The following is a 24,970-nucleotide window of genomic DNA, read 5'->3' as shown; positions in this document are numbered from 1 at the left end:
TAGGACATAGGCTACAAAAACTACCTACTTGAAGAGACTTCAGTATTGTATATACTGAGTATAATGCTTTGATAAAGTTGTAGCCTTCTTGTGTTGGCAACTGTGTCTGTCCTCATTCTAGTATGCCCTCAGTAAGCTACCAGATCTTAACCTGCACAAGAAAAGTGCCACTCATTGAAACAGTTATAACAGGAAAGGAAAGCAGGTTGATGGGATTTAAAGTGTTGCAGGCCACTGAATCACTAACTACCTGGTGAGGGCATGTAGAGAAATGTCATTCTCAACAATGCTGGTACAGTGAAGCCATATTAATGAAACAGTTTTGAAACATGAAGGCTATTCATAAGGATTTTTTAAAATCTTCTGATTTCCTTGGGAAATCTAATTCAAACACAGGAATCTTCCATGAATGCTTTTCCATTATTTTACTTGTGGGTTTTATTTCCCAGTGGTGCATTTTTTTAAGAGGCTGTTATCACTTGATGTTTTCAATCCTATTATCTACTCACAAGCACCATAAGTATACTGAGATATAAAGAAAACAAAAGACGGCCAAGAAATGGCATTCCACTCAATGCTGGGGACTAACAAATAATATAAACTTCTACTCTGAAACATGTTTCTTAGCATTTCAAATACCCGATTTATTTTTAATGTCCATCAAATAAACAAAAATAGAGTAGCTGTATCAACACAATGCTAGGAAAAAATAAGTGGCATAGATTATGATTTGGAGAACTTTCTGGAATCAGACAAGAGCATGAGAATAAATCATTTAGAGAATTAGCTGTGTTCTGGGCTTCATTAGTACTAATTATCCCCCAAATATGCTCAGCAGAATGCACTTGGGTCAGCTGGGACCGACACACAATAGAGCAGGCAACTTATAAACTCCTCAAAGCACAGAAAGAGTTCATAAAACAACTGCTTGTGCATTTAGATTCATGTGATAACACCTCTTATTGCATAAGCCACCAGATGAAACAGATGGGGCAGCTCTGCACTTGAGAACGTTTCTTTTGTAAAAGCACCGGACTTCCTTATTCTCCATTCAAGACACAAACTGCAAGAAAGCTAAATCTGAGGCAGGCTGTCTTTGTGTTTTATTGCCTAGATGTCACAGCAATAGTAAGTAAAGTATTAATAAAATATCCTCATTTGGGAAAAAAAAAGTTGGCAAACAAAAACCTGTGCCTATACTTAGAGAAATTTAAGGCTTTAAAATAACACACTCACCAAAAAAGTTAACAGATATATATTTTTTATAGCTCATAGGAAAATACATTTAGGAAACTTATATATTCCATCTTTAGACAAAAATTTTGTTGACAAAGCAAAATTGATAAATATGTCAAAATATGTAAAGTACGAACTTAATATAAAATGGGGGTTATCAGATATATATTTTGATAAGGCATGAAAAACTAGTATTAGAATTTCAAGTGTTGGGCAAAAAAAACAAAACAACAAAAAAAAAAACAACTATCCAAAGGCTGTGGACTATGTAATCTATTGATTTAATCTAGCCACAGATCTTATTAAGTAGATCAACCTCTTAGTATACCTAGGCTGAGCAAAAACAGTAAGTTCATTGTAACTAAATTCTGTTTGGCTATGGATGGTCTATGTGTGGCCTAGGACAAATTTTAAGAAAGAATTGTTATGCTTGTTAATTCATATTCAAAACAATAACACATAACTTATTGTAAGTCAAACCATGGAAAAAAATAGCTAAAAATAGTAAGATAAAATGAGCTGGATAAATTAAAAGAAGTCATGTACTTAGGACCCCAGTAACATATGTTTAAACAGATGAGATATTTGTTGACACGCAGCTTAGCAACTGTCAACAGGGTTACGGAGGTTCCCCCAAAAAGGGAATAACGGCCTTGTTTCACTTAACAGAGGCCTTTCTCTACTCTGTATTCTCCAGTCCACTTTGGGAGTTATGAATTCTAGGCACCACACTTGAAGGAAATGATGTACAAGAATGGATCCTGAATGATGAGATGCTGTAGGTGTGATGTCTGAAAGGCCAGAGCGTATTCAATTTGGTATCATTTTTTTTAAAGACTGGCAAGATCACTTTAAGGTCTTTTACCTATTTTTTAATAGAAAGATTTATTTATTCAATTATTTATTTATTTTGGACACGCCGCTCAGCATGCGGGATCTTAGTTCCCCGGCCAGGGATCGAACTCATGCCCCCTGCACTGGAAGCGTGGAGTGCTAACCACTGGACCGCCAGGGAATTCCCTCAGTTTGGTATCTTAAATTCTGAATTTAATGGACTTATTTCTGTTAAAGGGGCAAGTCTATACAGACGGCACCAAAAGGTGAAAGTGTCAAAAAGAGACTTTTGTTTCAATATTAGGAAGAGCTTTTCTAACAATTAGAACTGTCTGTAAGTGCAAGTATCCATCTGAGTAGATAATGAATTTCTCATCAAGGGGGATAAAAACAGAGGCTGGATGAGCATTCCTTAGTGATGTCAAAGAGAAGATCCAGACAGTTAATGAGGAGGCTTGCATTACGTTCTGCTCTAAAGTTTTCTCCTGCTCTGACATAAAATGTCTTCTTATGAGGTAGAATTAGTTTGTAATTCCTAGCACTAACTAACTGCTTGGTACATTTTAATAAAATGTTCACTATAACTTCTTTACAGTTTTTATATACAGTGGAATACTTACAACGTATTAAGCATTAGTACTGACTAGTAATTATAAATAATTCTATAACTAAAATACATAAAGGTAAAGCATTTATAACATAATCAGATGTATCACTGATGATAAAAATCCTTACACTGTAGTATCTGTATCAAAGAAAAGTTTAGCGAGGCATAAAAACAGTTGGGGTTCAGATAGCTTTCTTGGAAATGACTGTATTTAAATTCATGATAAAAGGGAGTTTTCGATGTGTCTTGAGCTAAGATGTATAGCATTGTGGCTTATATAACTCATTAATGTCACAGAGTAAAACTGTATGTATAAAAAAAGTATACAGATACTTTAAGTAATTGTGGAAGAATTATTTCTCATCATTTTTATAGAGGTATATCCCATTAAACTTAGGTTTTGCAATGAAGTGGTTCTTTAGGTGAATTAGTCCAATTTGATATTTATTAAATAGTATATGTATATTTCCTAAGTAGTTTCTCCCTATGAGATAGATCGATATATTATTATAAAATAAAAATCGATAACATAAAAAGTGTCTCAATATTTACTTAATTAAAAACCTCCTATAAAGAACGCAATCTTTAGAACTCATCAATCATACTCTTAATGTAAATGTAAGCCCATAGTTTCTTTTCAGAATAACACTTACATCCTAGTAGCAGTTGCTAAAATTATTTCTGGGTGTAGACAGGACATGCATGTGTGCACTCATGCATACATACTTACACATATACATACAGCTCTGCAATATACAGTCTAGATACCGTAGTGCCAATAGGAGTCACAGTCAGACAGACCTAGTTTTGCAATTCCTTTTGTGACCCTTGGTAAGACATTTAACCTTTCTAAACGTCAGTCTCTTTATTTGTAAATGGGAACTAATACTTCTTGTGAAGATTGAAGGAAATTAAATGCTCATTAAGTATTGGTCCCCATTCCTTATCACCCATCTCTCTACTCACAGAATTTTAAGTATCAAATGAATAAATGCATATAAAAGTCTTTTGTAAATCAAAAAGAATGTTGCAATTGTAAAGTATTACCTCATTTAATAATTAAGGCAACTTATCTCCCTGTATTACATTATGGCTAACGGTGTTCATTAATGTTTTGAATAATCTGTGTAGTATATGGATCATAATATAATAACAAATTTCTACAGCACAAATTAACAGCTTAAAACAAAAGCTCAAGTTTGAAAACAGAGAAAACTATCATCAGTAAACAACTACCCCCTAAATCATTTTGGAATAATCCATAGAATTTTAAAGAAATAATTTACCATTTATTTGGAACAGGCTGGGCCTATACACATAGCAGGAGAACAGAGGCTTTACCACGCAGCTGAAGAGAAGGAAAAAAAAAATTTTTCCCTCAAAATTTCACCAGCCTATTTTCTCGCCCAAACAATCTGGATAATTTTCTCAATAATTCACACTACTTGAGTTATATTCAGCGTTCAAATACACACTCTAGTGCGGTTGTGAAGTATATCTTTCCTAGACTTTCTGATTTAAGAAGATTATAGCATTCAACGGTAAAGCAATATAAATTATACAAAAATTGGAAACATTTTTTTTTAAAAGTCAGTGTAATTTGATATTGTTCTGATTTTTTGTTTTTAAAGATACAGATATTGAAACTATCACAGCTGATAATTTTATTCTGACATGAGTTTAAAAGGTTAAGTTACTATCTGAAGAAAGGTAATCTGGTTGCCTTTCACGGCAGCCTGCAAGCTCCGCAATCTGCATAGAGAGGGGCATTTGTCATCATTAGCTGAGCTGTGACAGCTGGCACCCAGGGTGTCCCAGAATCAAGGAGCAGCAGAGACACTCTTGGTTTAGGTTGCCATTAAGTGTAGTAGGTTTCTTGAGGATCAAGTATATTTTATGAAAAGCTTTGTGATCTAACTAACAGTGAACATATTTGGATTTTCCATAACATGGATAATACAATGATAGCACATAATTAGCAGGTTGCCTCTAGACAACAAGAAGCCAGTTTACAATATGAATAAATATCTACTGCCTGCCACTTAGAGAAGGAGAATTGTTTTCAGCACCCAAATAGCTCCAGCAGAGTGTTTTTTTTTTTCAAGGCTGCATTAGGGTGATCAATTGATTAAGTACATTTAAGGAAACAGATTGAAGATAGAAAGGATAGTTCTCAGATATATTTTAAATTTGGTTGTAAACAATGCATAATGTCTCAGGAGTGAACTCAAGTACACACGCTCAATATAGTACACATCCTTTTGATAACATGAATATGAAAATTAAAATCATTTGCACAGATGCAATCCGCCAACTGTTGAAGGTGTATGTAGTTGATAATATGTATTTAAAAATATTCCTCGGCAAAAGTTTAAAATCAGAATCTTTTTACCAAATGAGTGCTACCCACCATGGATCTGAAACAGCGGTGGTTAATATATCTAGAAAATAATTTTTCAAATTTTAACATTTTTATGTATAGTGCAAAACTATATAAAGCAAAAGAAACTTTAAATTAAGAAATAGGTTGATCAGATCTTTGAAAAATAAGAAGACTACAATCCCTTTAAAAAATCATCAATGCTTGGAAACATAATCAATAACAATAGGTTTTATATTATTATGTAAACTAGTTTTCCACAAATAAAACTAATTTTTGTGTTAATGTAAAATCTATGCAAATACATGCAGTCATTTATCAGGAAAGCTGACAAGCATTCCATATTGGAGGGGGAAATGAAACTGCCTCAAGAATAGAGGCAATTAATTATTTCTGTATTTTTTCTTCTTCTGTCTTGAGGCACAAAAGTTATCCATCCAGTTAAAACAGCAAATGAAATAAAGAGATTTTTTTTTTATTTAAACACATATGGCTTTTGCCTGCAATACTGATCACCACAAGGTCTACAGATGCCCGTGGCTAAATTGTACACTGGCAGATGCACACAGGGGAAAACTGTGCTAATGCAGCGTGGAGAGCAAAACAAATGAAGAACTGAATTTGCTAGTAAAAGGGGAAAAAACAACAACAAAAAACAAAAAAAAAACCCCAGACCAAAAAACCCCACACTTTTCCCCCCCGGTGAGTTATGCAATTTGCTTATCAGATACAGGTTTACATTGCAAAAAATTTAACCTTGGCCTGTTGCAAAAAAAGTGAAAACAGTTTTAAGTAAGTGAAGGCGTTTTTATGTATACGCATGCATATGATGTATGTGAGTGACTGAGCAATATATTTTTACTTCTACGGACAGAATGGCAAGTAATGTTTAAACTTCTCAATTTTGCAATTAAAAGCTCATGACATTCAAAACTGCCATAGTATATATGACTGGATAAATACTGTTGGAACTTCCAGTTATTACTACTTTAAAAATCCATTTAGCTGCAATCTCTTAAGGTATTATTGAAAACTGTAAGGGTTATTACAGAACAATCTGGCAGATGTGATATTAAATCCTGGTGGCGACAAGAATCCTATATTTAGTGGCTGCTTCCTTTTAACAGGTTAACATAAAAAATGTATAGAGGCCAATTCAGTCTTTTACTATCTGAAACACTGTGTGTGTGTGTGTGTGTGTGTGTGTGTGTGTGTGTGTGTGTGTGTGTGTGTGTATACATACAGCCTGCATGCACAGGCTATTTTGCAAACCATAAAAAGAGTGTACTTCCTAAAAATGGTTTAAGATTATTAAGAAAACAATAACTTCTTTCTTAATAGGCCTGTAAGCATGCATAACATTAAAATTCCTATTATAATTGCCAAATAAAAATATAAAACAGAAAGCATTTAAATAATTTTGTATTTTTATATCTTGGAGGAAGAAAAGAGAAGACTAGTTGTACTATGCCAAGTTGTAAAAAGGCAAAATACTTGAAAGGGCTTCATTATCAATGAGTATGTTTGCACTACTACAATTTAAGAATTCTTCATTTGGAGTATTTATAACCATCTAAATTTAAATGACAATGTATATTTATACAAAATTAGGATTCGAAGCATATGTTCCCAGAATGTGTATATATTAATTAATATTAACTCTAATAAACTCCTTGGCCTTGTCCCCCACCATTCAAAGGGAGGATTAATTTACTGAAAATGTAAAGTAAAATGTAACTTAAATACTGAGAGGAGATTTATTTCTCTAATAACATAAAGCTAGTAACATTACAAATATTGCTAACTTACATGAGGAACACCTGTTTCTTAATACGTATTTTGATGTGCAAACTGTAAACTATATTCCTAAATCTAATACATATATTCATGCGAGCACAACAAATATTACCAGTTCCTTTGAAAATGAATCCTTTACCAAGCATTTAATGTCACATATTGAAATGAAACAACTTTCATGTAAAATAAAAACTGTGAACCTATTGCTTCTACATCTGAAGTAGCATTTTACATTTTGCCTCTACTTTGGTGCTCTCTGATTAAAACTGGTCTTAAGTTAGAAGCATGATGAAATAATAAGTTCTAGGGGAATAACTAAAGGTGCTTATAGTCTAAAGTTTTTTGGATATAAAACTAAAACACCCACTTATAAATGAATCATAACATTTACAAATTAAAAAATAAAATAGGGGCATGAGGAAACTTTTCTTGTGTCCATGGAAATGTTCTATGTCCCAGATGTTACATGACTGTACACATTTGTCAGAATTCATAGACTGGAACATTCACATTGAAAAATCATAGACTAGATCAGTACTGTATGCAAAACATACATAATAAACCTGACTTTAATAATAAATAGATTTCACATAAAAATAAAATAATAAAGCTATACCTTTTTTTCCACTGAGTTCACAAGTTTTTTTCAGAGACACTATGTCTTACAAACTCTTTATGCTCTTCATGCTTTTAATTTGATCTAGATGCTTAGATAAAATAAACAAACACCTAGATTAAAAAGTTGTAACTTATTAGTACTTTTGACTTGACATTTTTGACAAATCATATGGGAAATTGCGCTTTCAAGAAATAGTACACATAGGTACACTGAAATGTATATTATTAGAATCGTGAAAATAATCATACATAAGTAGAAATTAAATATTATTTAGGTGACCTATTCTCAGAAAATGTTTATAGTCTGTATCTATATGTAAAGTTATAAAGGAAATTCCTATTCATAAATAGATTTCCATCTTTTTCTACAAAGTATTTATTTTATCACATATAATACATGTGATAAAGGTAATAGGTTTTTATTAGTATAATTATCCTTTTAAATTATTACTTACTCCAGTTACTGATCATTAAAAAAATAAATCCTAGCTTAGAGGAATTGCTTTGCTCATTAAAAAATAAGCTCTGAAACTGTAAATTAGGAATAGGAAATGTTATTTTAGACATGTAGTCACTGGAAGCTGATTATCTACATTCTGTACTCTAGTCTCAAGGTTATGTCGAATATTTTCAGTGGCTTAATCACATACAGTCTGGGATAGTAATGAGAGCTATGCAGTCCTGGATGACCCACTACAGACGTACAGATTAACAGACACTAATCACATCTGATTCCATTGTTTTCTCTAAGTGCAATAAAACTGTACCGTACTAAGAGTACTAAAGATGTAGTCATGTACGCAGAAGTCTATAAATCCATGTTAGTAATGGGTTAAGGAATACCTAGTTTTCATATATTCATATAGAAAAGAATCACATGAGCCCATTTATCCTGTCACAATATGTCTATAATATCCAAATTAAAAACATAAGCTGAAATCTAGTAAAATGAATTTAAATTTTACAGATTATAAAGATAACAGTGACTTTCTAAAGGGTCAGTGGGGAATTGGAATACTGGAATCAATACTTCCTCCATGATACTCAACAAATGATTGATTGACCTCAATATCCTTAAATGTTTGGAAAGGGTTAGAGATCACGAATGATAGTGAACAATAAAAAAATCTTTTGGTTGACAACCTTGCCCCTCAGATTTGTTAGTTTACAGATGCAACTTAAGATATCCTGCACCGCTGTGTATACAAATGAAGTGAGGAAAGAGAGACAATTATCTAAATAACCCAGGCTTTAAATTTCTTTTTTCTACCAAGAGAAAGGTTTTGGCCAGAGTTATCCAGAATCACCTCAAATCTGAAAATCTAGCAGTGGTGATAATTCTTGTAAAGTACCCTTCCAACTTCCATTTTTAATCTCAAAGTTACTTTCTTTTCAACATTTATTAATACCAATAACAAATTTACTAAGCAACACCGTAGGGGAAAAAAAAGTACTCCCTACTACCAACGTGACTATATTATCATATACTAGGGGGATGAGGAAAACTGAGGCAACAGTCTTGAACATTCCAGTGAAGAATTAAGAAAATAATTTTTAAAACTTAACCACAATTATCAGGATGCTCTGATAAAAGAAATAAAATAGGGTTTAAATTGTGCAAACAGTGACCTCAATTCTCTGCTCTACTTTGTCATAAACCTGATATTAAAATATGAAATAATTATTTTAAGAACTCATTGAAACTTTTGAAGCTTTCAAGCTATTTTGTTTTAAGTGTTCTTATACAAGGAGTCACAACAGGAAGAAAGGTATAGATGCCATCAAGTTAGATTACCAGAAAAACTCCCTCTATTTTACTTTATTTAATGTGACACATAAAGAAAACCCTGCACAAATATCTGTCTTTAATTTCTCTAGTGTAAAAAAAGAAATATATTGTGTCTGGCAGAATGAAACAGATGAAATAGCCCGGGTGCATTTAAAAAAAAGAAGACGGGGGCAGAAATCAGATGCGTACAATGAGCCTTCAAAGCCACTCCAGCAGTAGGGATAAATAATTTAATAAACTCAACTTCATATTCTTTTTATCTCCCCAGTGTAATAAGCACATATTAAAAAAATAAAACTTTAAATTCATGAATACCTGTGACTAGAATAGCAGCCAGCAGATAATGAAAAAACACAAAACAATATTTATGTGAGCATTTAACATGTGTGTGCATACATATCCTCTAACTAACAGATACATTTTTCCAGATGAAAGGTCACAATTGCTTAAATTTATGAACAGGCAATTCACATTTAAATTAGTTTTTTTAAAACACAGAAACCTTGCATTCCTACATTTCTCAACATAATAGAGTTTTTCTTTAACCTAATGAGGTGCCTATTTGCACATTACTTTCTGTGTCCCATATAAGTTATGTAGGTTTACAGAAGGGAGGGATAAGTTACCTAGGAATTAGAACCTCAGGAAAAATTATTTTGCCATTGTTATTTTGAATGCTTGAAAGTGTTAAGGATCACAATATTTAATTATTTTATATGCATTATTAGTCCTAAAATTTATGATAATGGTGTGCTTGTGACTTTCTCCAATTTTTTTCATAATTGCACATTTTAAATCAAGGCTGCCCAATCCCACTAATGGGCATATACTCTGAGGAAACCATAATTCAAAAAGAGACATGTACCACAATTTTCATTGCAGCACTATTTACAATAGCCAGGACATGGAAGCAACCTAAATGTCCATTGACAGATGAATGGATAAAGAAGATGTGGCACATATATACAATGGAATATTACTCAGCCATAAAAGGAAACAAAATTGAGTTATTTGTAGTGATGTGGATGGACCTAGAGTCTGCCATACAGAGTGAAGTCAGAAAGAGAAAAACAAATACCGTACGCTAATGCATATATATGGAATCTAAAAAAAAAAAAATGGTACTGATTAACCTAGTGGCAGGGCAGGAATAAAGACGCAGACATAGAGAATGGACCTGAGGACGAGGGTTGGGGGGAAGGGGAAGCTGGGGCGAAGTGAGAGTGGCACTGACATGTATACACTACCAAATGTAAAATAGATAGTTAGTGGGAAGCAGCCGCATAGCATAGGGAGATCAGCTCGGTGCTTTGTGACCACCTAGAGGGGTGGGATAGGGACGGTGGGAGGGAGCCTCAAGAGGGAGGGGATGTGGGGATGTATGATATGGGGATGTATGTATGCATATGACTGATTCACTTTGTTGTGTGATAGAGGCTAGGGCAGTATTGTGAAGCAGTTATACTCCAGGAAAGATATATTAAAAAAAATAAATCAAGGCTGCCTAATAAACTAAGTGAATGAAATGGAAAAGTCAAGTCGGTTAGACCTTAAAATCCCAAATACCATTCGAATGTAAGCATCTCAAACTGTCATTAAATCCTGAGATTCTTGGGGTTTTTTTCTTCAATTAGGTCAGTTTTCTTCAATTATCATTCTATTATTAGCTCATGTCAAAGATGTCTGAACAGCATACCAATGAAAACAATTAAGCATTTATATCCTAAAGCATGGGACACATGCAAGCTTTCATTCCAGTACTAACCACTATGATTATATTTATAGTAAAAAAAATAATATAAGACTGGTGTCATTAGAGTTGTTTTATGAACTCTTCACAGAAGTAAATAAATCGATTTTAAGCTATCTCCATGTATTACACAATCATATAAAATAACTAGTTCAATAGGTCAAATGATTTTTTTTTAAAATTACTATAAAATAGTTAAATAAGTTGCTCCCACAAAACAAGTTTATCTCCAAAGCCTAGATGAAAATCAGCAGAACTACACAAAAATGTACTGTATATTCTCCATAGGTCATTTCAAAAAAAAAAAAAAAATTAAGGGATAGAAAGCACACTCAGAATAGTTTAATTTTCCCTTCAACAATGAGAAGCGCCTGACATCGCTGAAAGGATCAGCTACAGAAGGCAATTCGTTTCACGTGTTCAGTGTAATAGAAAATCACTGTGTTGCAGCAGCAAGCACTACTTGCGCGGAAGTATTATGCTAGGGCGGCCAGTTCACCCACAGTGATAAGGACGGGTGCCTGAATCCTATGTTATGTAAATCACTGTCAGCTCCCTGCGTAAAGGGTGCTGAAGGAAGCAGCTCAGAAAACACAGTCCCAGCGTCCTTGAAACCGAATGACTTCACTTCCCGGGAACACTCTGGGACTAACGAGTTTCTTGGTCCTTTTCTCACCATCCATTTTCTTCTTCAAAGTGCAAATCGTTAGTGAAAAGGCCCTGGTTACACCAATTAGTTTGCACGAAGTGCTCCGGCGTTTAGCTTTGCTTTAACCCAATTAAGCCGCACAGTGAGCCTCGAAGATGCGCCACCTGCGCGCCTGGCTCCAGCGCGGCTGCCCGGCGCCCCTCGCGCCCTTCCAGTGAGACCCACCCGGACGGCCGCGCCACGGTCCCCCGAACGGCCCTGGGGCCTCTGCGTCCCAGGCTGCCTCCCCTCCTCGACAATCGGGGGGCACCTGAAGGTGGCCCAAGAAATCGAGGGGCCAGGTCTCTACCAAGCCACTCTGACCTGAACCCAAGGAAGAGCGCGCGGGGCGCAGGGGCCCGCGGCCGGCCACCAGAAAGCGCGGGCTCGGCCGCGACCACACGTGGGCCCGGGCGGCGGCCGGGCAGGGAGGGGGCCGCGAGGGCGGAGAACCTGGCCTGGAGCGGACGTGGAGAAACCTGGGACACTAAGTAAGGTTTTAAAACAACCCATACGCACGCACACACACCAAAGCCTGCCTATGGGACATGGAGCAGAGAGAGGAAAGAAGGATGGGCCGGGAGTGTAGAGCAGCGGGAGAGAGGGGACCAGTGGGAAGCACGCAGGACCTGCACTGGGTGGGGACAGAGGTGGCTTTTCCCCGGAGACCACGGCACATCTTCGCCTTCTTGGCCGCAGGTTCTCCGGCTCTGATCTGCCTCCTTTTCCAACTGCCAAAAGGTAGCAATGCGTTCACCCGCATCGCCGGCAAAGTGGGGAGGGGCTGGCGGGTGCGCCCAATCCCTGCTCCTAAGGAAATGGAAGGCTCTTGGGGAACAGAGTAGGTGGATGCCGTGAGCCCCGAATCTAATGTACTATTTTAAGCTAAATCGAAATCTCCCACTCTTGGATAACAAGAAAGTATGATGCTGTACCTGTGCAAAGAAGAAGAAAAAAAAAAAAAAATCAAAAGCTTGAGTAAAGAGGGAGCCCTGAACAAAATCTTGTTACAAGTGGCTCTGAAAGAAAGTGCCTACAAACCTGTTCCAGGAATTATAGGATTTTGCTGGAAATATTCTTAATTTGAAAGAGATGGCATCTAAATTAAAGGTAGGGAATTAAAAATCTGCCTAGGTTTAAAAACAACTACAGAACCCCTAAGTAGTATTTCTTCCATTTCCTGTACATTAAGGACACAGTTGGTACCACCAGGAAAAAAAAAAAATGTTCTATATAAATCCATTTCTCCCCTCCTTTTTCAAGGTTCCCAAATTTAGAAATATTGATTTCTTTCAAAGTTTTCAAAAATGATATTTAAATGTAAAACCCCGATGACTGCAAAATTAATTTTCTTTAAAAATCTTAACCATTTCCCTTAATCAAGTCACATGAAATAGTATAAAATTAGAAGTCTACTGTCAGGTGACCACTAAGGACCCTTAGGAGAGGAGATATATCCTTAATTATGCATCTGTAAATAAGACAGAAACCCCAAACCTACGAAATTTCAGGATAGGTATCTGCCAGTAGGTTAGATGATCTCTCCTGAATTTTCACGTATTAAAATACAGCTCATTAGGAACTCACATTAAAATAACCTCTGAATCACAGAGATAGTTTATTTCACAAATATTTCTGCCAATGCGTACAAAACGTAGTGTCCTGGTTATAATGTTGGGCAAAGTACAAAGAGGACTGCGGATGGGGGGAGGGGTGTACTAAACGTTTTTGAAACATCCTAACTTAAACTGAGGTAGACAATATCTAACAGCAATAATTTTCAGATTCCTTTCAACAACTGCAAATGAGAAAAAACATAGGTAAAACACCGTATAACATTAAAAAAAAAATCATTCTAACACAGAACATCCAGAAAATTATACAGGTACTGGTCCATCTAAAGCCAACTTGCATATACATGAAAGAGCAAACTCCCACCCTGCATTCAAAAAGACCTCGAGGATTAACAGGCGTTAATTATCTTACTCTAAATGCAAGTTAGTGACTTTTGTTTCAGAAAACCCCATCTAGTTCACCAATTGATGGATGACCCTTAGTACACCTGTATTTGCATTTCCTCAGTAAAAAGACAAGCAGGGTTTTCAAGCACAGAAGAGAACCACTTTGCCAAGTCTTTTCAAAACGTCAATATGCTTCAATTAATACCAAAGCTGAGAGATTCCTCTTGATTTCCAAAACTGTCTAGGTGGCCTGGGTGGTTTTCTGCCCGGCAGCAGCCTCCTACCTTTAGTTTGTGTGCCTATATCCATGAGGGGGGATTAATTAGCCGGGTTGGAGCTGACGGAGGCTGTGGTGACGAGCCCAGTGGCGATTGGCCGCCAGCCTGCCTGGCCCTGCCTTTATAATTTCCACACGAGTGCATCTGGGCTCTTAGACAAACCAACCGCAGCTTCTTCTGACATATACACACGCACACGCACCCCCGACACACACTCAGCACACTTTTCCTCCATCTGACTAACAGTCCTGCACACACCATGATTACAGGAAAGCGTAAATAAATACGGAAAGGGTTGATTATTTTGACTACTGGAAGAGCTTTGCTGGGTCTCAGCGCAACTTTTGTTTTTATTACTGAGAAGGTGATCTCTCCATGCGTTTCTCTCACACAAGGATTCTTTAAAAGAGGAAGAGAGAGAGGGGGGAGACCAACCTTTCACTTTAAGACCGGCTGGCCTCAAAGATAAAAGGAAGGGGAAAGCGGCGCTAGGAATCCACCACTGCAGCACTTCGGAAAGACGTTTCTGATACATTTCTGAGCGCGGCGGCCCGTTTCTCCACCGAAGTTGGCTCCAGCTCTAGCAGCCGCATTGGATCCCACAGCTTATTGCGAGACTCCGGTGTACAATCCGGATCTCTGCCCCAACATGATCGCGGCCCAGGCCAAGCTGGTCTACCACCTGAATAAATACTACAACGAAAAATGCCAAGCCAGGAAAGCTGCCATTGCCAAAACTATCCGGGAAGTCTGCAAAGTAGTTTCCGACGTCCTGAAGGAGGTGGAAGTGCAGGAGCCCCGGTTCATCAGCTCTCTCAACGAGATGGACAATCGCTACGAGGGCCTCGAGGTCATCTCCCCCACCGAATTTGAAGTGGTGCTTTACCTTAACCAAATGGGGGTGTTCAACTTTGTGGACGACGGCTCGCTGCCCGGCTGCGCGGTGTTGAAGTTGAGCGACGGGCGCAAGAGGAGCATGTCCCTCTGGGTGGAATTCATTACCGCCTCCGGCTACCTCTCGGCGCGCAAAATCCGGTCCCGGTTTCAGACGCTGGTGGCTCAAGCGGTAGACAAATGTAGCTACAGGGATGTGGTAAAGATGGTGGCAGACACCAGCGAAGTGAAACTGAGAATCCGAGATAGGTACGTGGTGCAGATCACCCCGGCTTTTAAATGCACTGGGATCTGGCCCAGGAGTGCTGCCCACTGGCCACTTCCCCACATCCCCTGGCCGGGACCCAACCGGGTGGCGGAGGTCAAGGCGGAAGGGTTCAATCTCCTGTCCAAGGAGTGCCACTCCCTGGCCGGCAAGCAGAGCTCGGCCGAGAGCGACGCCTGGGTGCTGCAGTTCGCGGAGGCAGAGAACAGACTGCAGATGGGGGGCTGCAGGAAGAAATGCCTCTCCATCCTCAAAACCTTACGGGACCGTCACCTTGAACTGCCAGGCCAGCCCCTGAACAATTACCACATGAAGACTCTGGTTTCCTATGAGTGTGAAAAGCATCCCCGGGAGTCGGACTGGGACGAGTCTTGCCTGGGTGACCGGCTTAACGGGATTTTGCTGCAACTTATCTCCTGCCTGCAGTGCCGGCGGTGTCCTCACTACTTCCTACCGAACTTAGATCTGTTTCAAGGCAAACCTCACTCGGCTCTCGAGAACGCTGCCAAACAAACGTGGCGACTGGCAAGAGAGATCCTGACCAACCCGAAAAGTTTGGAAAAACTTTAGAGGACAATTTAATCGAGAGCCGAAATGTGATTATACTATTCTTAAAGTTCTCGTTAAGTGTAAACTTCCTGTTCGATTCCTATCTAATATTCCACTGGACAGTGCAAACAATCTCTTCCTTAAAAAGGAGTACTAACACAACGTTTAGGCATCATCTCACCCACCCCTCCAAGGGGAGGAAAAGAAGTAGGGAAAGCAGATGGAGAACACCTCAAACTCACAAGTATTAGAAGACTTCTTTACAAAGGATTTCATATCTCCCTTGAAAAGTACACAGTAACACCCGGAGAACAGCCTGGCTGTAATGCAAGACCACAGTGAACACTGCTTAACCATCAAAGGATTACAGCAATCCTGGCGATTTAGGTGCATCTGGCTGTGAGTAAACACGGTTTGGATATGCCATCTGAAGGAAAGTGTAATGTATATTTTAATTTGTAACAAATATTGTGATCTCACATTGTCTTTGAAAGTGTGGATGTTGGTGTTTTGTGATTTGGTGAACAGAAGTTAAATTGCCATTTTGGATACTTCCAGACATTTTCCACTAACAAAGATATAATTTAAAGGTAGATTTCCTCCTGGTACTTTTATCTGTCTTTGAAAGTGTCTGAACTTTAAAAAGTTTACATTTTGTTTCAAATATATTGCTTGTTCTATTTCTAACATTCCATAAATATACTTGAAATGTTATTTAAATATATTCAAAGAAATTTGAATTCAGCTTATATAATAACGCTTGAATATCTGAATTATATATTTGAAAAATGCACTTGAAATACACTGGATAATTACTTTTGTGATTTAGATTTTAATTTCTGTTGCTGGTTTTTATTTAATTAGAAGCTAATAAATGAAGTAAAATAAAAGTTGTTGTGTCTCACTTTAAATTGTTTTCCTGTCAAAAGATGTAATGCTTCACTTTGAAAATTGAACCCACTTGAATATTTTAAACCTTTTGAGAAACATGCTAATGAAATAATTAAAAATAAAACCTTAAAATATTGGAGAAAAGCTCTTTTTGTATAGCTACAGAATACAGTGATCTACTGTCAGTTTCTGACTTACTTATAAGACTAGTCCATTCTACAACAGACGCAATTCAAATCTACCTTTGAAAGCTTGCTCTTCTGGGTTAATATTTTTGTAGAATTTTTGATAATATAAGGATGAAATATGTCATGACAGTCAAGGTTGCTGAGTTAAAAATCAGACTAACTCAGAGGAAATGAACTTAACAAAATCCTAATAAAACTTTTAAAATTTGTATATGAAAACTACGCTAATGAAATGAAGATAATTTCTGACCTATTTTATGCCAAGCCTTGTTTTATGCAGTAAGGGTTCCACGGCAGAATGAATGAATCAGAAATCCAAAATTACTTTTTACTTCATAGGGCAAGCCAATGATAAAAGCATAAAGACAAATTTAAAATTATTTAAAATCACATGCACTACATTCAAACTCATTTTCAAAATGCCATTCTTTTGGAGCTAGAAGTTAAAGAAGTCCTGTGATTATCCCTCAGAGTATTTTAAGAGTCAACAAGTGCGGGAGGGGCTAATCACCTGTGGGCCTTAGGGTAGTTAGTTAACTCAGGTGGGGGTACATTTTAGACTTTCAATTGCTATTCTACAAATAGTGTTTTAGAATGCTTTACTTCTGTATATAAATTAAATATAAATAATAAGGTTCTGGATCTACGGGAGCATTTGTCTTTCGCTATTTTAGAACAATTGCCTCTGAAAAATACTTCAAAGGAAGATCTCTGTAAAATGATGCTTGATTATCTAGCATGACACTTATGTTCTTGAATTCTTAGCCTCAGGAAAAAAGTTTACAAATTGCACAATAACATAAAAGTTAAAACAACAACAAAATTGATTTCAGAAGAAATTGTAGAGGTATAGAGCTGTTGAATACTCAGGTTTTAAAATTTACAAAATAAGATATAATAAACAAATATTTATGCATTTCAAATCATCTGAACATATATTGTCTGGCACTACACCCACAGAAGAATACAAACTTTAAACATCTGAGCGCCAGTATGTACTATGTATACACATTTTAAATGAAAGCTTCTCAGATAATTGATTTCTCTTCCTCTTAAAATCACATATAAAACCCATTCTTATTTCAGGAGATGAAAACTGGATGTAATAACGGAGATGAATTTATAGCTAAATGTGCTCCGTAGTTTTCTTACAACCTTTTAATGAATTATTGTTCATATTGCAATATACACTTTTGGAAATTAAAAGTGATCTTAGTAAGAAATGTCATGAGACCTTTCCCAGTCTTCCCAGAGAGCCTGAGATGCTGTACCCCAGGGGCCTGGGAGCAATTGGCTTCACTACCAAATCTGCCCAAGTGCACACAAAGGCACTCATAGAGAGACCGTTAAAATGTGCATGCTCTGGTATACAGGATTTAGAGTTGTTAATACATTCTTCAATCCCATAAAATAGAGCATGTGTTATTTCATTCATTTTATTTTCTGTAAGGATGAGAATGTGCTCCCTTCCCCCACTGTCATTCAAAACCAAGCAAAATTGAAAACCACTTCCTGCCACAAAGCCACCAGTGCTGTACACGGAATCACTCGAACTCACTTTCGTGTCGATCTTCTTGAAGGCAGGATCATCCTCATCCACCTCGAAGTAGATTTCTGTCGTGGTGATGGAAAGAGTCCCCTTGGCCACCACCACAGGAGCAATGAGCTGGGCAGGAGTGCTGAGAACCACTGGGCCTGAAAGAGAGGGTAGGGAGTCAGGCTGCGCCTCTGCGCCCCTCTCCCGCTCCCTCGCTCCCGCTCCCTCCCGGAAGGGTACCACAGGTTTTTAGTTTTAGAGATGCACTGAAAAAGCAGTGTCTAGATTATGCAGCAAGCTCCTTTCATGTGAGGTAAGTCTGCTTAGCTTTTACACATTACCTTATAACGAGACTAGAGACAAATAATTCTATAAAAACTCAAAGAGATCAGAATATCGAATAAGTGACTTTCAGTAAGCGAGTCTGCAACCTCTGCTTAGAAATCCTACATGGTTAGTGAGGCGCTGACCTTAACCAGCTTAAAAGTGCAGAACGGACTCTCTTAAGGCCCCGATTCTCCACTGAGCATCAACGGCGTTCCGAGAGACGCGCTGGGCAGTCAGCGCCGTCCCCAAAGCCCAGCCCCGTCCCCTGGGCAGTAGCGTCCCCCCAGGATGGGCGGGAGGACGTGAAGGGGTATAGGGTCTAATATATAAATTCCACTGCGCTGACGGGTTTGCATCTTGCAGGCAGATTAATATCGACATCCTAAGGCGCACCGCACACCGATATACGCGCAAACACGGGCATTAAATACATTTTTATGCAGAAAAGAAAGAAAACTGTAGCAGTGATTTTTCTCACTGAGCACAGGTCAAAACTAATGAAATTGTAAGACGCCTGAACAAAACGATTCTCAGAAAAGCATTTGAAAAGTGTTGTTTCTCAACTTGTGGGACGAGAGAGACTAAGCTTCAGTAAAAGAAATGTTTTAGAAAGTGTGCCTACTAAGGCGCTGACTTCGAATTCCCTCCGAGTTAAAGACGAAAATTACAAATTTCACGTATTAGAATATTAATTCAAAGCGGGATTACCTAACTGCTCCTTTAAGGTTCCCCGAAGGGGGGGGGCATTCTTCTCTACCCTCGACTTAAAGACTTAGAAATCAGAAAAAATGCATTTGTTTTTCTGTAGTAAGGGTGCATCATATTCCCTTCCATCCCTCCCCCCCAAATGCAGACAAATGAGTCACAGTAACAGCAGGAGGAAAGCAATGAAAAGGCAGGCCCCCTGCGGTTGCCCAGGCCCAGCCCCCGCCCCCCCACCCCCACCCCCCCGGCGGTGGCTCCTCGCGGGGAGACCGGCTCGCACCGCCACCGGCCCGGCCGCAGCGAGCAGGCCCGGCCCGGCCGCGCGGGGACGGCAGCGGAGTTCGCGCTTCCAGGGAGCAGCACACACCGAATCCACGACCGTCCTGCACAAAGCCGGGCGTTTCTGCCGCGGGAGGACCAGAGAGGAATCGGTCGGCTGCTGTCGCGCTTAAAGGGGTGGCTATGGAGCAAACTGTGTCAGTGTCAGCCCGCACCGCCGACCGTGACCGCCCGCCCGGGTCAGGCTAACGCCAAGCCCCTGCTTTGACTTCACGGCTTTCTATCTCCGACGAGCCCGCACCAGGGGGCTCGGCCCCCGGGCGCGTGGACTCCCGGCCTGGGTCTCGGGCGGGTAGCTTCCGCCTGAGCCGAGCGGAGTCGGGGTCCACCTCGGCTCCATAAGGTTTTTCTTTCCAAAGGGCGAGGCGGTCGATCTAAAGCGCCACTTTAAAGGCTCATCAATCTTAATCTAGGTTGCTCAAGTAATTATGCCCGAATCTCTTGTACGATTACAAGTGGATTTGGGTTTCTATTCCCCAGGCCCTCCTTTGTGTTTATTGGAGGGTCTGTGCGCGCGCTCGGCGGCGCCTCCTGCCTCCGCGCCCCCTCCGAAGCCCCCAACGCTCGGGCCGGTTCGAACCGCTCCCTTAACCCTTAAGCCACCGGGACGCTCCTCTGGATGCCACTTTTCATATTTCCCTTCAGGAGAAATCCAGGAGGTGTACTCTTGATTGGAGTAAGGTGAGAAAGAAGGTGACCTGATTCACATCGGAAACAAAGTGTCTTCTTACACATCGTTGGGCCTTGATAAAACCTCAGAAAAGTCGTCATTCTAAACACAGAAAGCTAGTGATTTCTGGTTTAACAGAGATTTCTGGCATTTGGAGACGATGAGTGGTCAAAAACATTAAAAATGGCGAACTGCTGCGTTCTCTTAAAATATAATTTAACATATCCAATTAAATTGGAAAAAAATTAAAAAATCATGATGCACATTATCAAAACCATACCAACTAATTTATCGAGATATACAGTATTACGAATTTTAAGTCCACAATTCCATGAACTTTTAACGGGGAGCACATTTTCGCTACCTGTTTGCGTTTCTGAAAGGCGACCGCGTTTTCCTTTTGATTTTACTCCAATCTCATTCTATTGAATTGAGATTTTCTGGGGGTTTATAAAAGGGCTTCGAACCGGTCCTTCTTTAAGAAAGACACTCATGAAATATTCAGCCTTAATAGTGTGTCATTTTTACCCTTGTCCTTTGGAAATCTCCAATTACAACTTCCAATTCCATAGCATGTTTAAGGAGTGCTGGGTCTTTTTGTTGTAGCCTTCAGGGAGCAAACCAGCCGCAGAGAGAATAGAGTTAATCCACTACAGCAATACAGAGAGGGATTATGTTTTAATCCCCTTTGGGGGAGCCTCTGGATCCGATATTAAAATGTTTACATAAGGCACAATCACAAACCAGCAGATCTTCCATATGGAAGATCTCGTTATTTGAAAACCTTGGATCCCTTTCCAAATAAAAATAGTTTAGAAAGGGCAGCATGTCTAGATGTCAGAGAGATGGTGATCTGGGAGATTCTGTTCCAGACGATAACTAGGTACAAATTTAATCTCATGACTGTTTGGTGTAGTGAGTCGGGGACTGAGTATAGATATATTCATTCTAATCAATACTATGGCAATTAAAGGGTAAATTACATCAATGTCCTCAAGCACACACAGAAGTAAGGTGACAGATATTAAAAGATAGTGAAATAAATGGAACCTCCTCCCCTTGTATTGCTGCATACAATAGTTTAAAATTCTACCATCTGAAGTGGTAACTAAAGGAAAAATAATTTTATTTACCTTTTAGAACTGGCACTATAATGTTTAAGAAATATTGATCCATTACTATTTTTGAAAGGATAGGGATATTACTTGCCATTAATTTAAATGCTAATTTAAAATCTGAACTAGAACAAAGATCACCCAAGCATAATGGAAAGATTCTTTAGAAGAATAAACTTCTCTTTAGAGCCATGGGATCTTTAATCAGTTGAGAGGGTAAACCTAGGGTAGAAAATACATATGTTTTATATTTAGGAAGGGAACTATTCATCAAATATAATTTAAAGTTAGAATGTTAAAAACCACTTGTGGGTTTGGAGGATTCTACTGAAAACATAATTCTAAGCCTATAAGTCTTAATACATCAACTTTTAAACAGAACTTTACAGTTTATACAGTTCTTTTACATTTTTATTTAACTACTAGTTCAGTGTTCACAATTTTGGGGCTATGGATGTGTCAATACCTTCCTGCCAAAGACCACCAGCAACATAACTGTAGTGTAGACAGTTGGGTTGATTGCTCACTTGCAGTGAGGGAGACATGGGAAGGAACCATGAGATGACTAAGTAAGAGGGTGTCAGAAAGGACTTATTGTATTGTAGGATCAGGGTCTTTGTTAAGTGATTTGGGGAAGGGTTCAAGGAAGCAGGGCTTTGCTCCACATTGGGCTCTGTCAGGGAGTGGCAATAATTCTGTGATTGGAGATCTTAATAAATCTTATCTAGGACTAGACCTAGGCTAAAAACTGTAATTGACAAAGAAGTAGCAGTCACTCCTATAATGACGGAAGGGGGATGTTGATGTGTAGGCGTTGTGCAGAGTAACCCTGTTTTTGTCTGTGCTTAGACAAAATTACAAAGTTGTTTTTTGCCTCACATCATCACGTGGCCTTGTCTGATGCTGGTATTCTGTGAGGTTGTTTATGTCCAACAGGAGAGCACCACGGCGGAGCTGTGAGCCCCAGGCCAGCTCCCAATGATACCGAGGCCTCCTTGTAAGGGTCAGGTCCATTTGTTTCCTGAGGTCAGGGGCTGCTTTTCTCTTCCTCAGATCCAGGAATTAATCATTTTTTAAGGGGGGTCAACAGCATTCTGGCTATTAAAAGTCAATTATGGCGATTAAATTCTCAAACGATGCTAAAATTCTTTACAAGTTTCAATATAAAGCACGACAAAGAATATATACATAGGGACAAGGAGCTGAAGTTTAATTAAAACTGGCATCGTTACAATTATTTGATGACTTTCAGTTGGCAAAAACTATACTTAGTGTACATGAAATTATGATGTATTTTAGAGTCACTTGAATATTTTCTAACCTTAGTTTAATATTAATACAATTTTATCAGCTGTATGGATTTACTCCAAACTCACTTACTTTGAAACCACATGTTCAATTTGCTTTTGGAACATGTAAAAGACCATTATTTTGGGATAATAAGCGTTGACTAATCTTTGTAAAATTACTAAACTTAAAATCCTGCATTATTTAGAAGAAATAAAACTAATCTGAGATCCTTTATGATTACTGAAAAAGGATATCATTCCAAAAAATTTTTAAGATGAAAATATGATAAGTAAAAATTTACAACTCTATAATGTGATAAAATTTGTAGGAAAATAACTAACAGCATGAGTGACTGAACATATCTAAAATATTTGTCACTGCTTTGGACTTATTTTTAAGTAGGGCACTATCAATTTAAAGAAAATGTTTCCCCCACAGAATTAAAAGAATAAAATGTTTGAATCTCAAAGCAACTGAAGAATATGAGAATATGAGAAAGTTGGAACTTTGTTTTGGAATCCTAGGAAAACTTTAGGCATTAAGAAAATGGAGATGTCTGTGTATGTGCCTGAGGGAGAGGGAAGTTAGGGGGAAAATGCTGCAGAAGATCTGAGATTCCTTTTACCCAGAGTACTGACTTCCCTGGGTTTCAAGCATTTGAAATGCCTCAGAAAAAAAGAAAGCATAGTAACAAAATCTCTACCAGTGACGCATTCCTTTATGTACGGAGAATATTGTTAGTGGTCCAAATATATTATCAGAATAATGATGCTCTGAAATTTTCAAAAACTTTTCTTGCGATGAAAAGAGTTACATAATATTTTTGCTTAAATCAGGAAAATATAACTTGAACAACTGATAAAATACATAACCCAAGAGTTATAAATTTAACTTCCAACATTATTATCTCCTTCTCTAGCATACACACACCACACTACTGAGTATAAACACTCTATAAATCCAAATTTTATACCAAGCTCACTGTGCCCAAGAAGTGGCCTCTTTGTGCTCTCTGGTGACTTTCTGAACACAACCTATCCTTAGGCTGAGATGAAAAATAATCAATCATCCCCACAGTGCAGTGGTTTCCTTAGATTATTACTGTGCAAAATGAGACAGGTGCTTGAGAATGCACATGAATCTTTTCAGATTTGAGCAAACCTACCTCTGGTAAAACTCAGCTTACCAGAGTCTGAAACAGAAACAGAAAGAATGGAGCCCTCTATATAAGAGCAATTGAAGGCTGCATTTTAACAAAATATCTGTTCACCATGGTAGAACATCTATCTAAAATCTCATTTAATGTGTTTATAATACACAATTTTTAAAAGTCCTGAGAGAGAATCTGATAGGCTCTAACTTTAACATACCATTTATGTTTTTTGATTCCCTTGTAGGACAGATAATACTTTATGTTAAAAAGAAACCCACAGAAACTAGTGCATTTTCTACAACGACAACTTTATAGAAGAAAAAGCTTACAAAGCATATATACTCTAAGTAAAATATTACTGACTTATTTTCCAGCACAAAAATATACCAAAAACGGTGATAGTTTTTATGTTCATTGTGATAATTTGCTCTGCCTTTTGATGCACTAGGTGAGCCAGCTGAGATTTGTGTTTCTAGTTGTATCACATTCAGTTCAACATATGGAATCCATTTTTCACTCTCTGGACGAGTATTGACTCTTTTATAGCACTAGGATATCATTTAATGGTCAAGAAGAGTAAGTTCCTACTAGACTGGATGAGTGAATAAAGCAGGGGAGATGACTTAAATCTACTGGACCAGGAGGACTAGGTCTTTCCACCTCTTGGTTGGACTAGTGCCTTGTCTTTACGTTCCCATAGTTTCCCGGGCACATCTTTATTGAAGCACTTATATCGAATATTGTGTGTTTAGAAGGCTGTTTCTCCCATTTGGCATAAGCTACTTGAAGACTGGGGCTTTATCTTCTGCATCTAACACAGGCTCTGTCACACAGTAAGCATCTGTGTTTACGGAATTGAATATAGAATATAGAAAACGATATACACCATTGTTGCATTTATATGTCATAGTAAAAAGGTCAATTAAAATAATAGATTACATCTTTTGTATTTTTCTGGAATTGATTTCAAATCGTTCTTTAAAAATATGAAAAACATTGCATTTTATAGAAGAGATCAATTTAAAATATGCTGAAAACCAGTAAGAGTTATAATGTAATTGGTCAGTCCAGCTATATCACACGCATACTATTATTTTTTTAAATGACAT

At 38.0% G+C, this 24,970-nt stretch overlaps 2 protein-coding genes across 9 annotated transcripts in view; one reads left to right on the top strand and one right to left on the bottom strand.

The window, feature by feature from the left end:
* NBEA (neurobeachin) overlaps window positions 1-24,970 on the bottom strand; it is a 612,623-nt gene that overhangs the window by 185,035 nt on the left and 402,618 nt on the right. For all 8 annotated transcript variants that reach the window (XM_059902450.1, XM_059902451.1, XM_059902453.1 and 5 more), the window contains one exon: window positions 18,284-18,420. In XM_059902450.1, the coding sequence (XP_059758433.1) occupies window positions 18,284-18,420 (137 nt within the window). The remainder of the gene's footprint in view (window positions 1-18,283; window positions 18,421-24,970) is intronic.
* Window positions 14,517-16,031, top strand: MAB21L1 (mab-21 like 1). The gene has a single exon (XM_059902984.1). The coding sequence runs from the start codon at window positions 14,588-14,590 to the stop codon at window positions 15,665-15,667; it is 1,080 nt and encodes a 359-aa protein (XP_059758967.1). The 5' UTR covers window positions 14,517-14,587; the 3' UTR covers window positions 15,668-16,031.

The sequence above is a fragment of the Balaenoptera ricei genome, chromosome 18, assembly GCF_028023285.1.
Source record: "Balaenoptera ricei isolate mBalRic1 chromosome 18, mBalRic1.hap2, whole genome shotgun sequence".
In the NCBI taxonomy this organism is placed as follows: Eukaryota; Metazoa; Chordata; class Mammalia; order Artiodactyla; family Balaenopteridae; genus Balaenoptera; species Balaenoptera ricei.
Note: the sequence above shows the minus strand (reverse complement) of the source record. Positions and strands in the feature narration are given on the sequence as shown.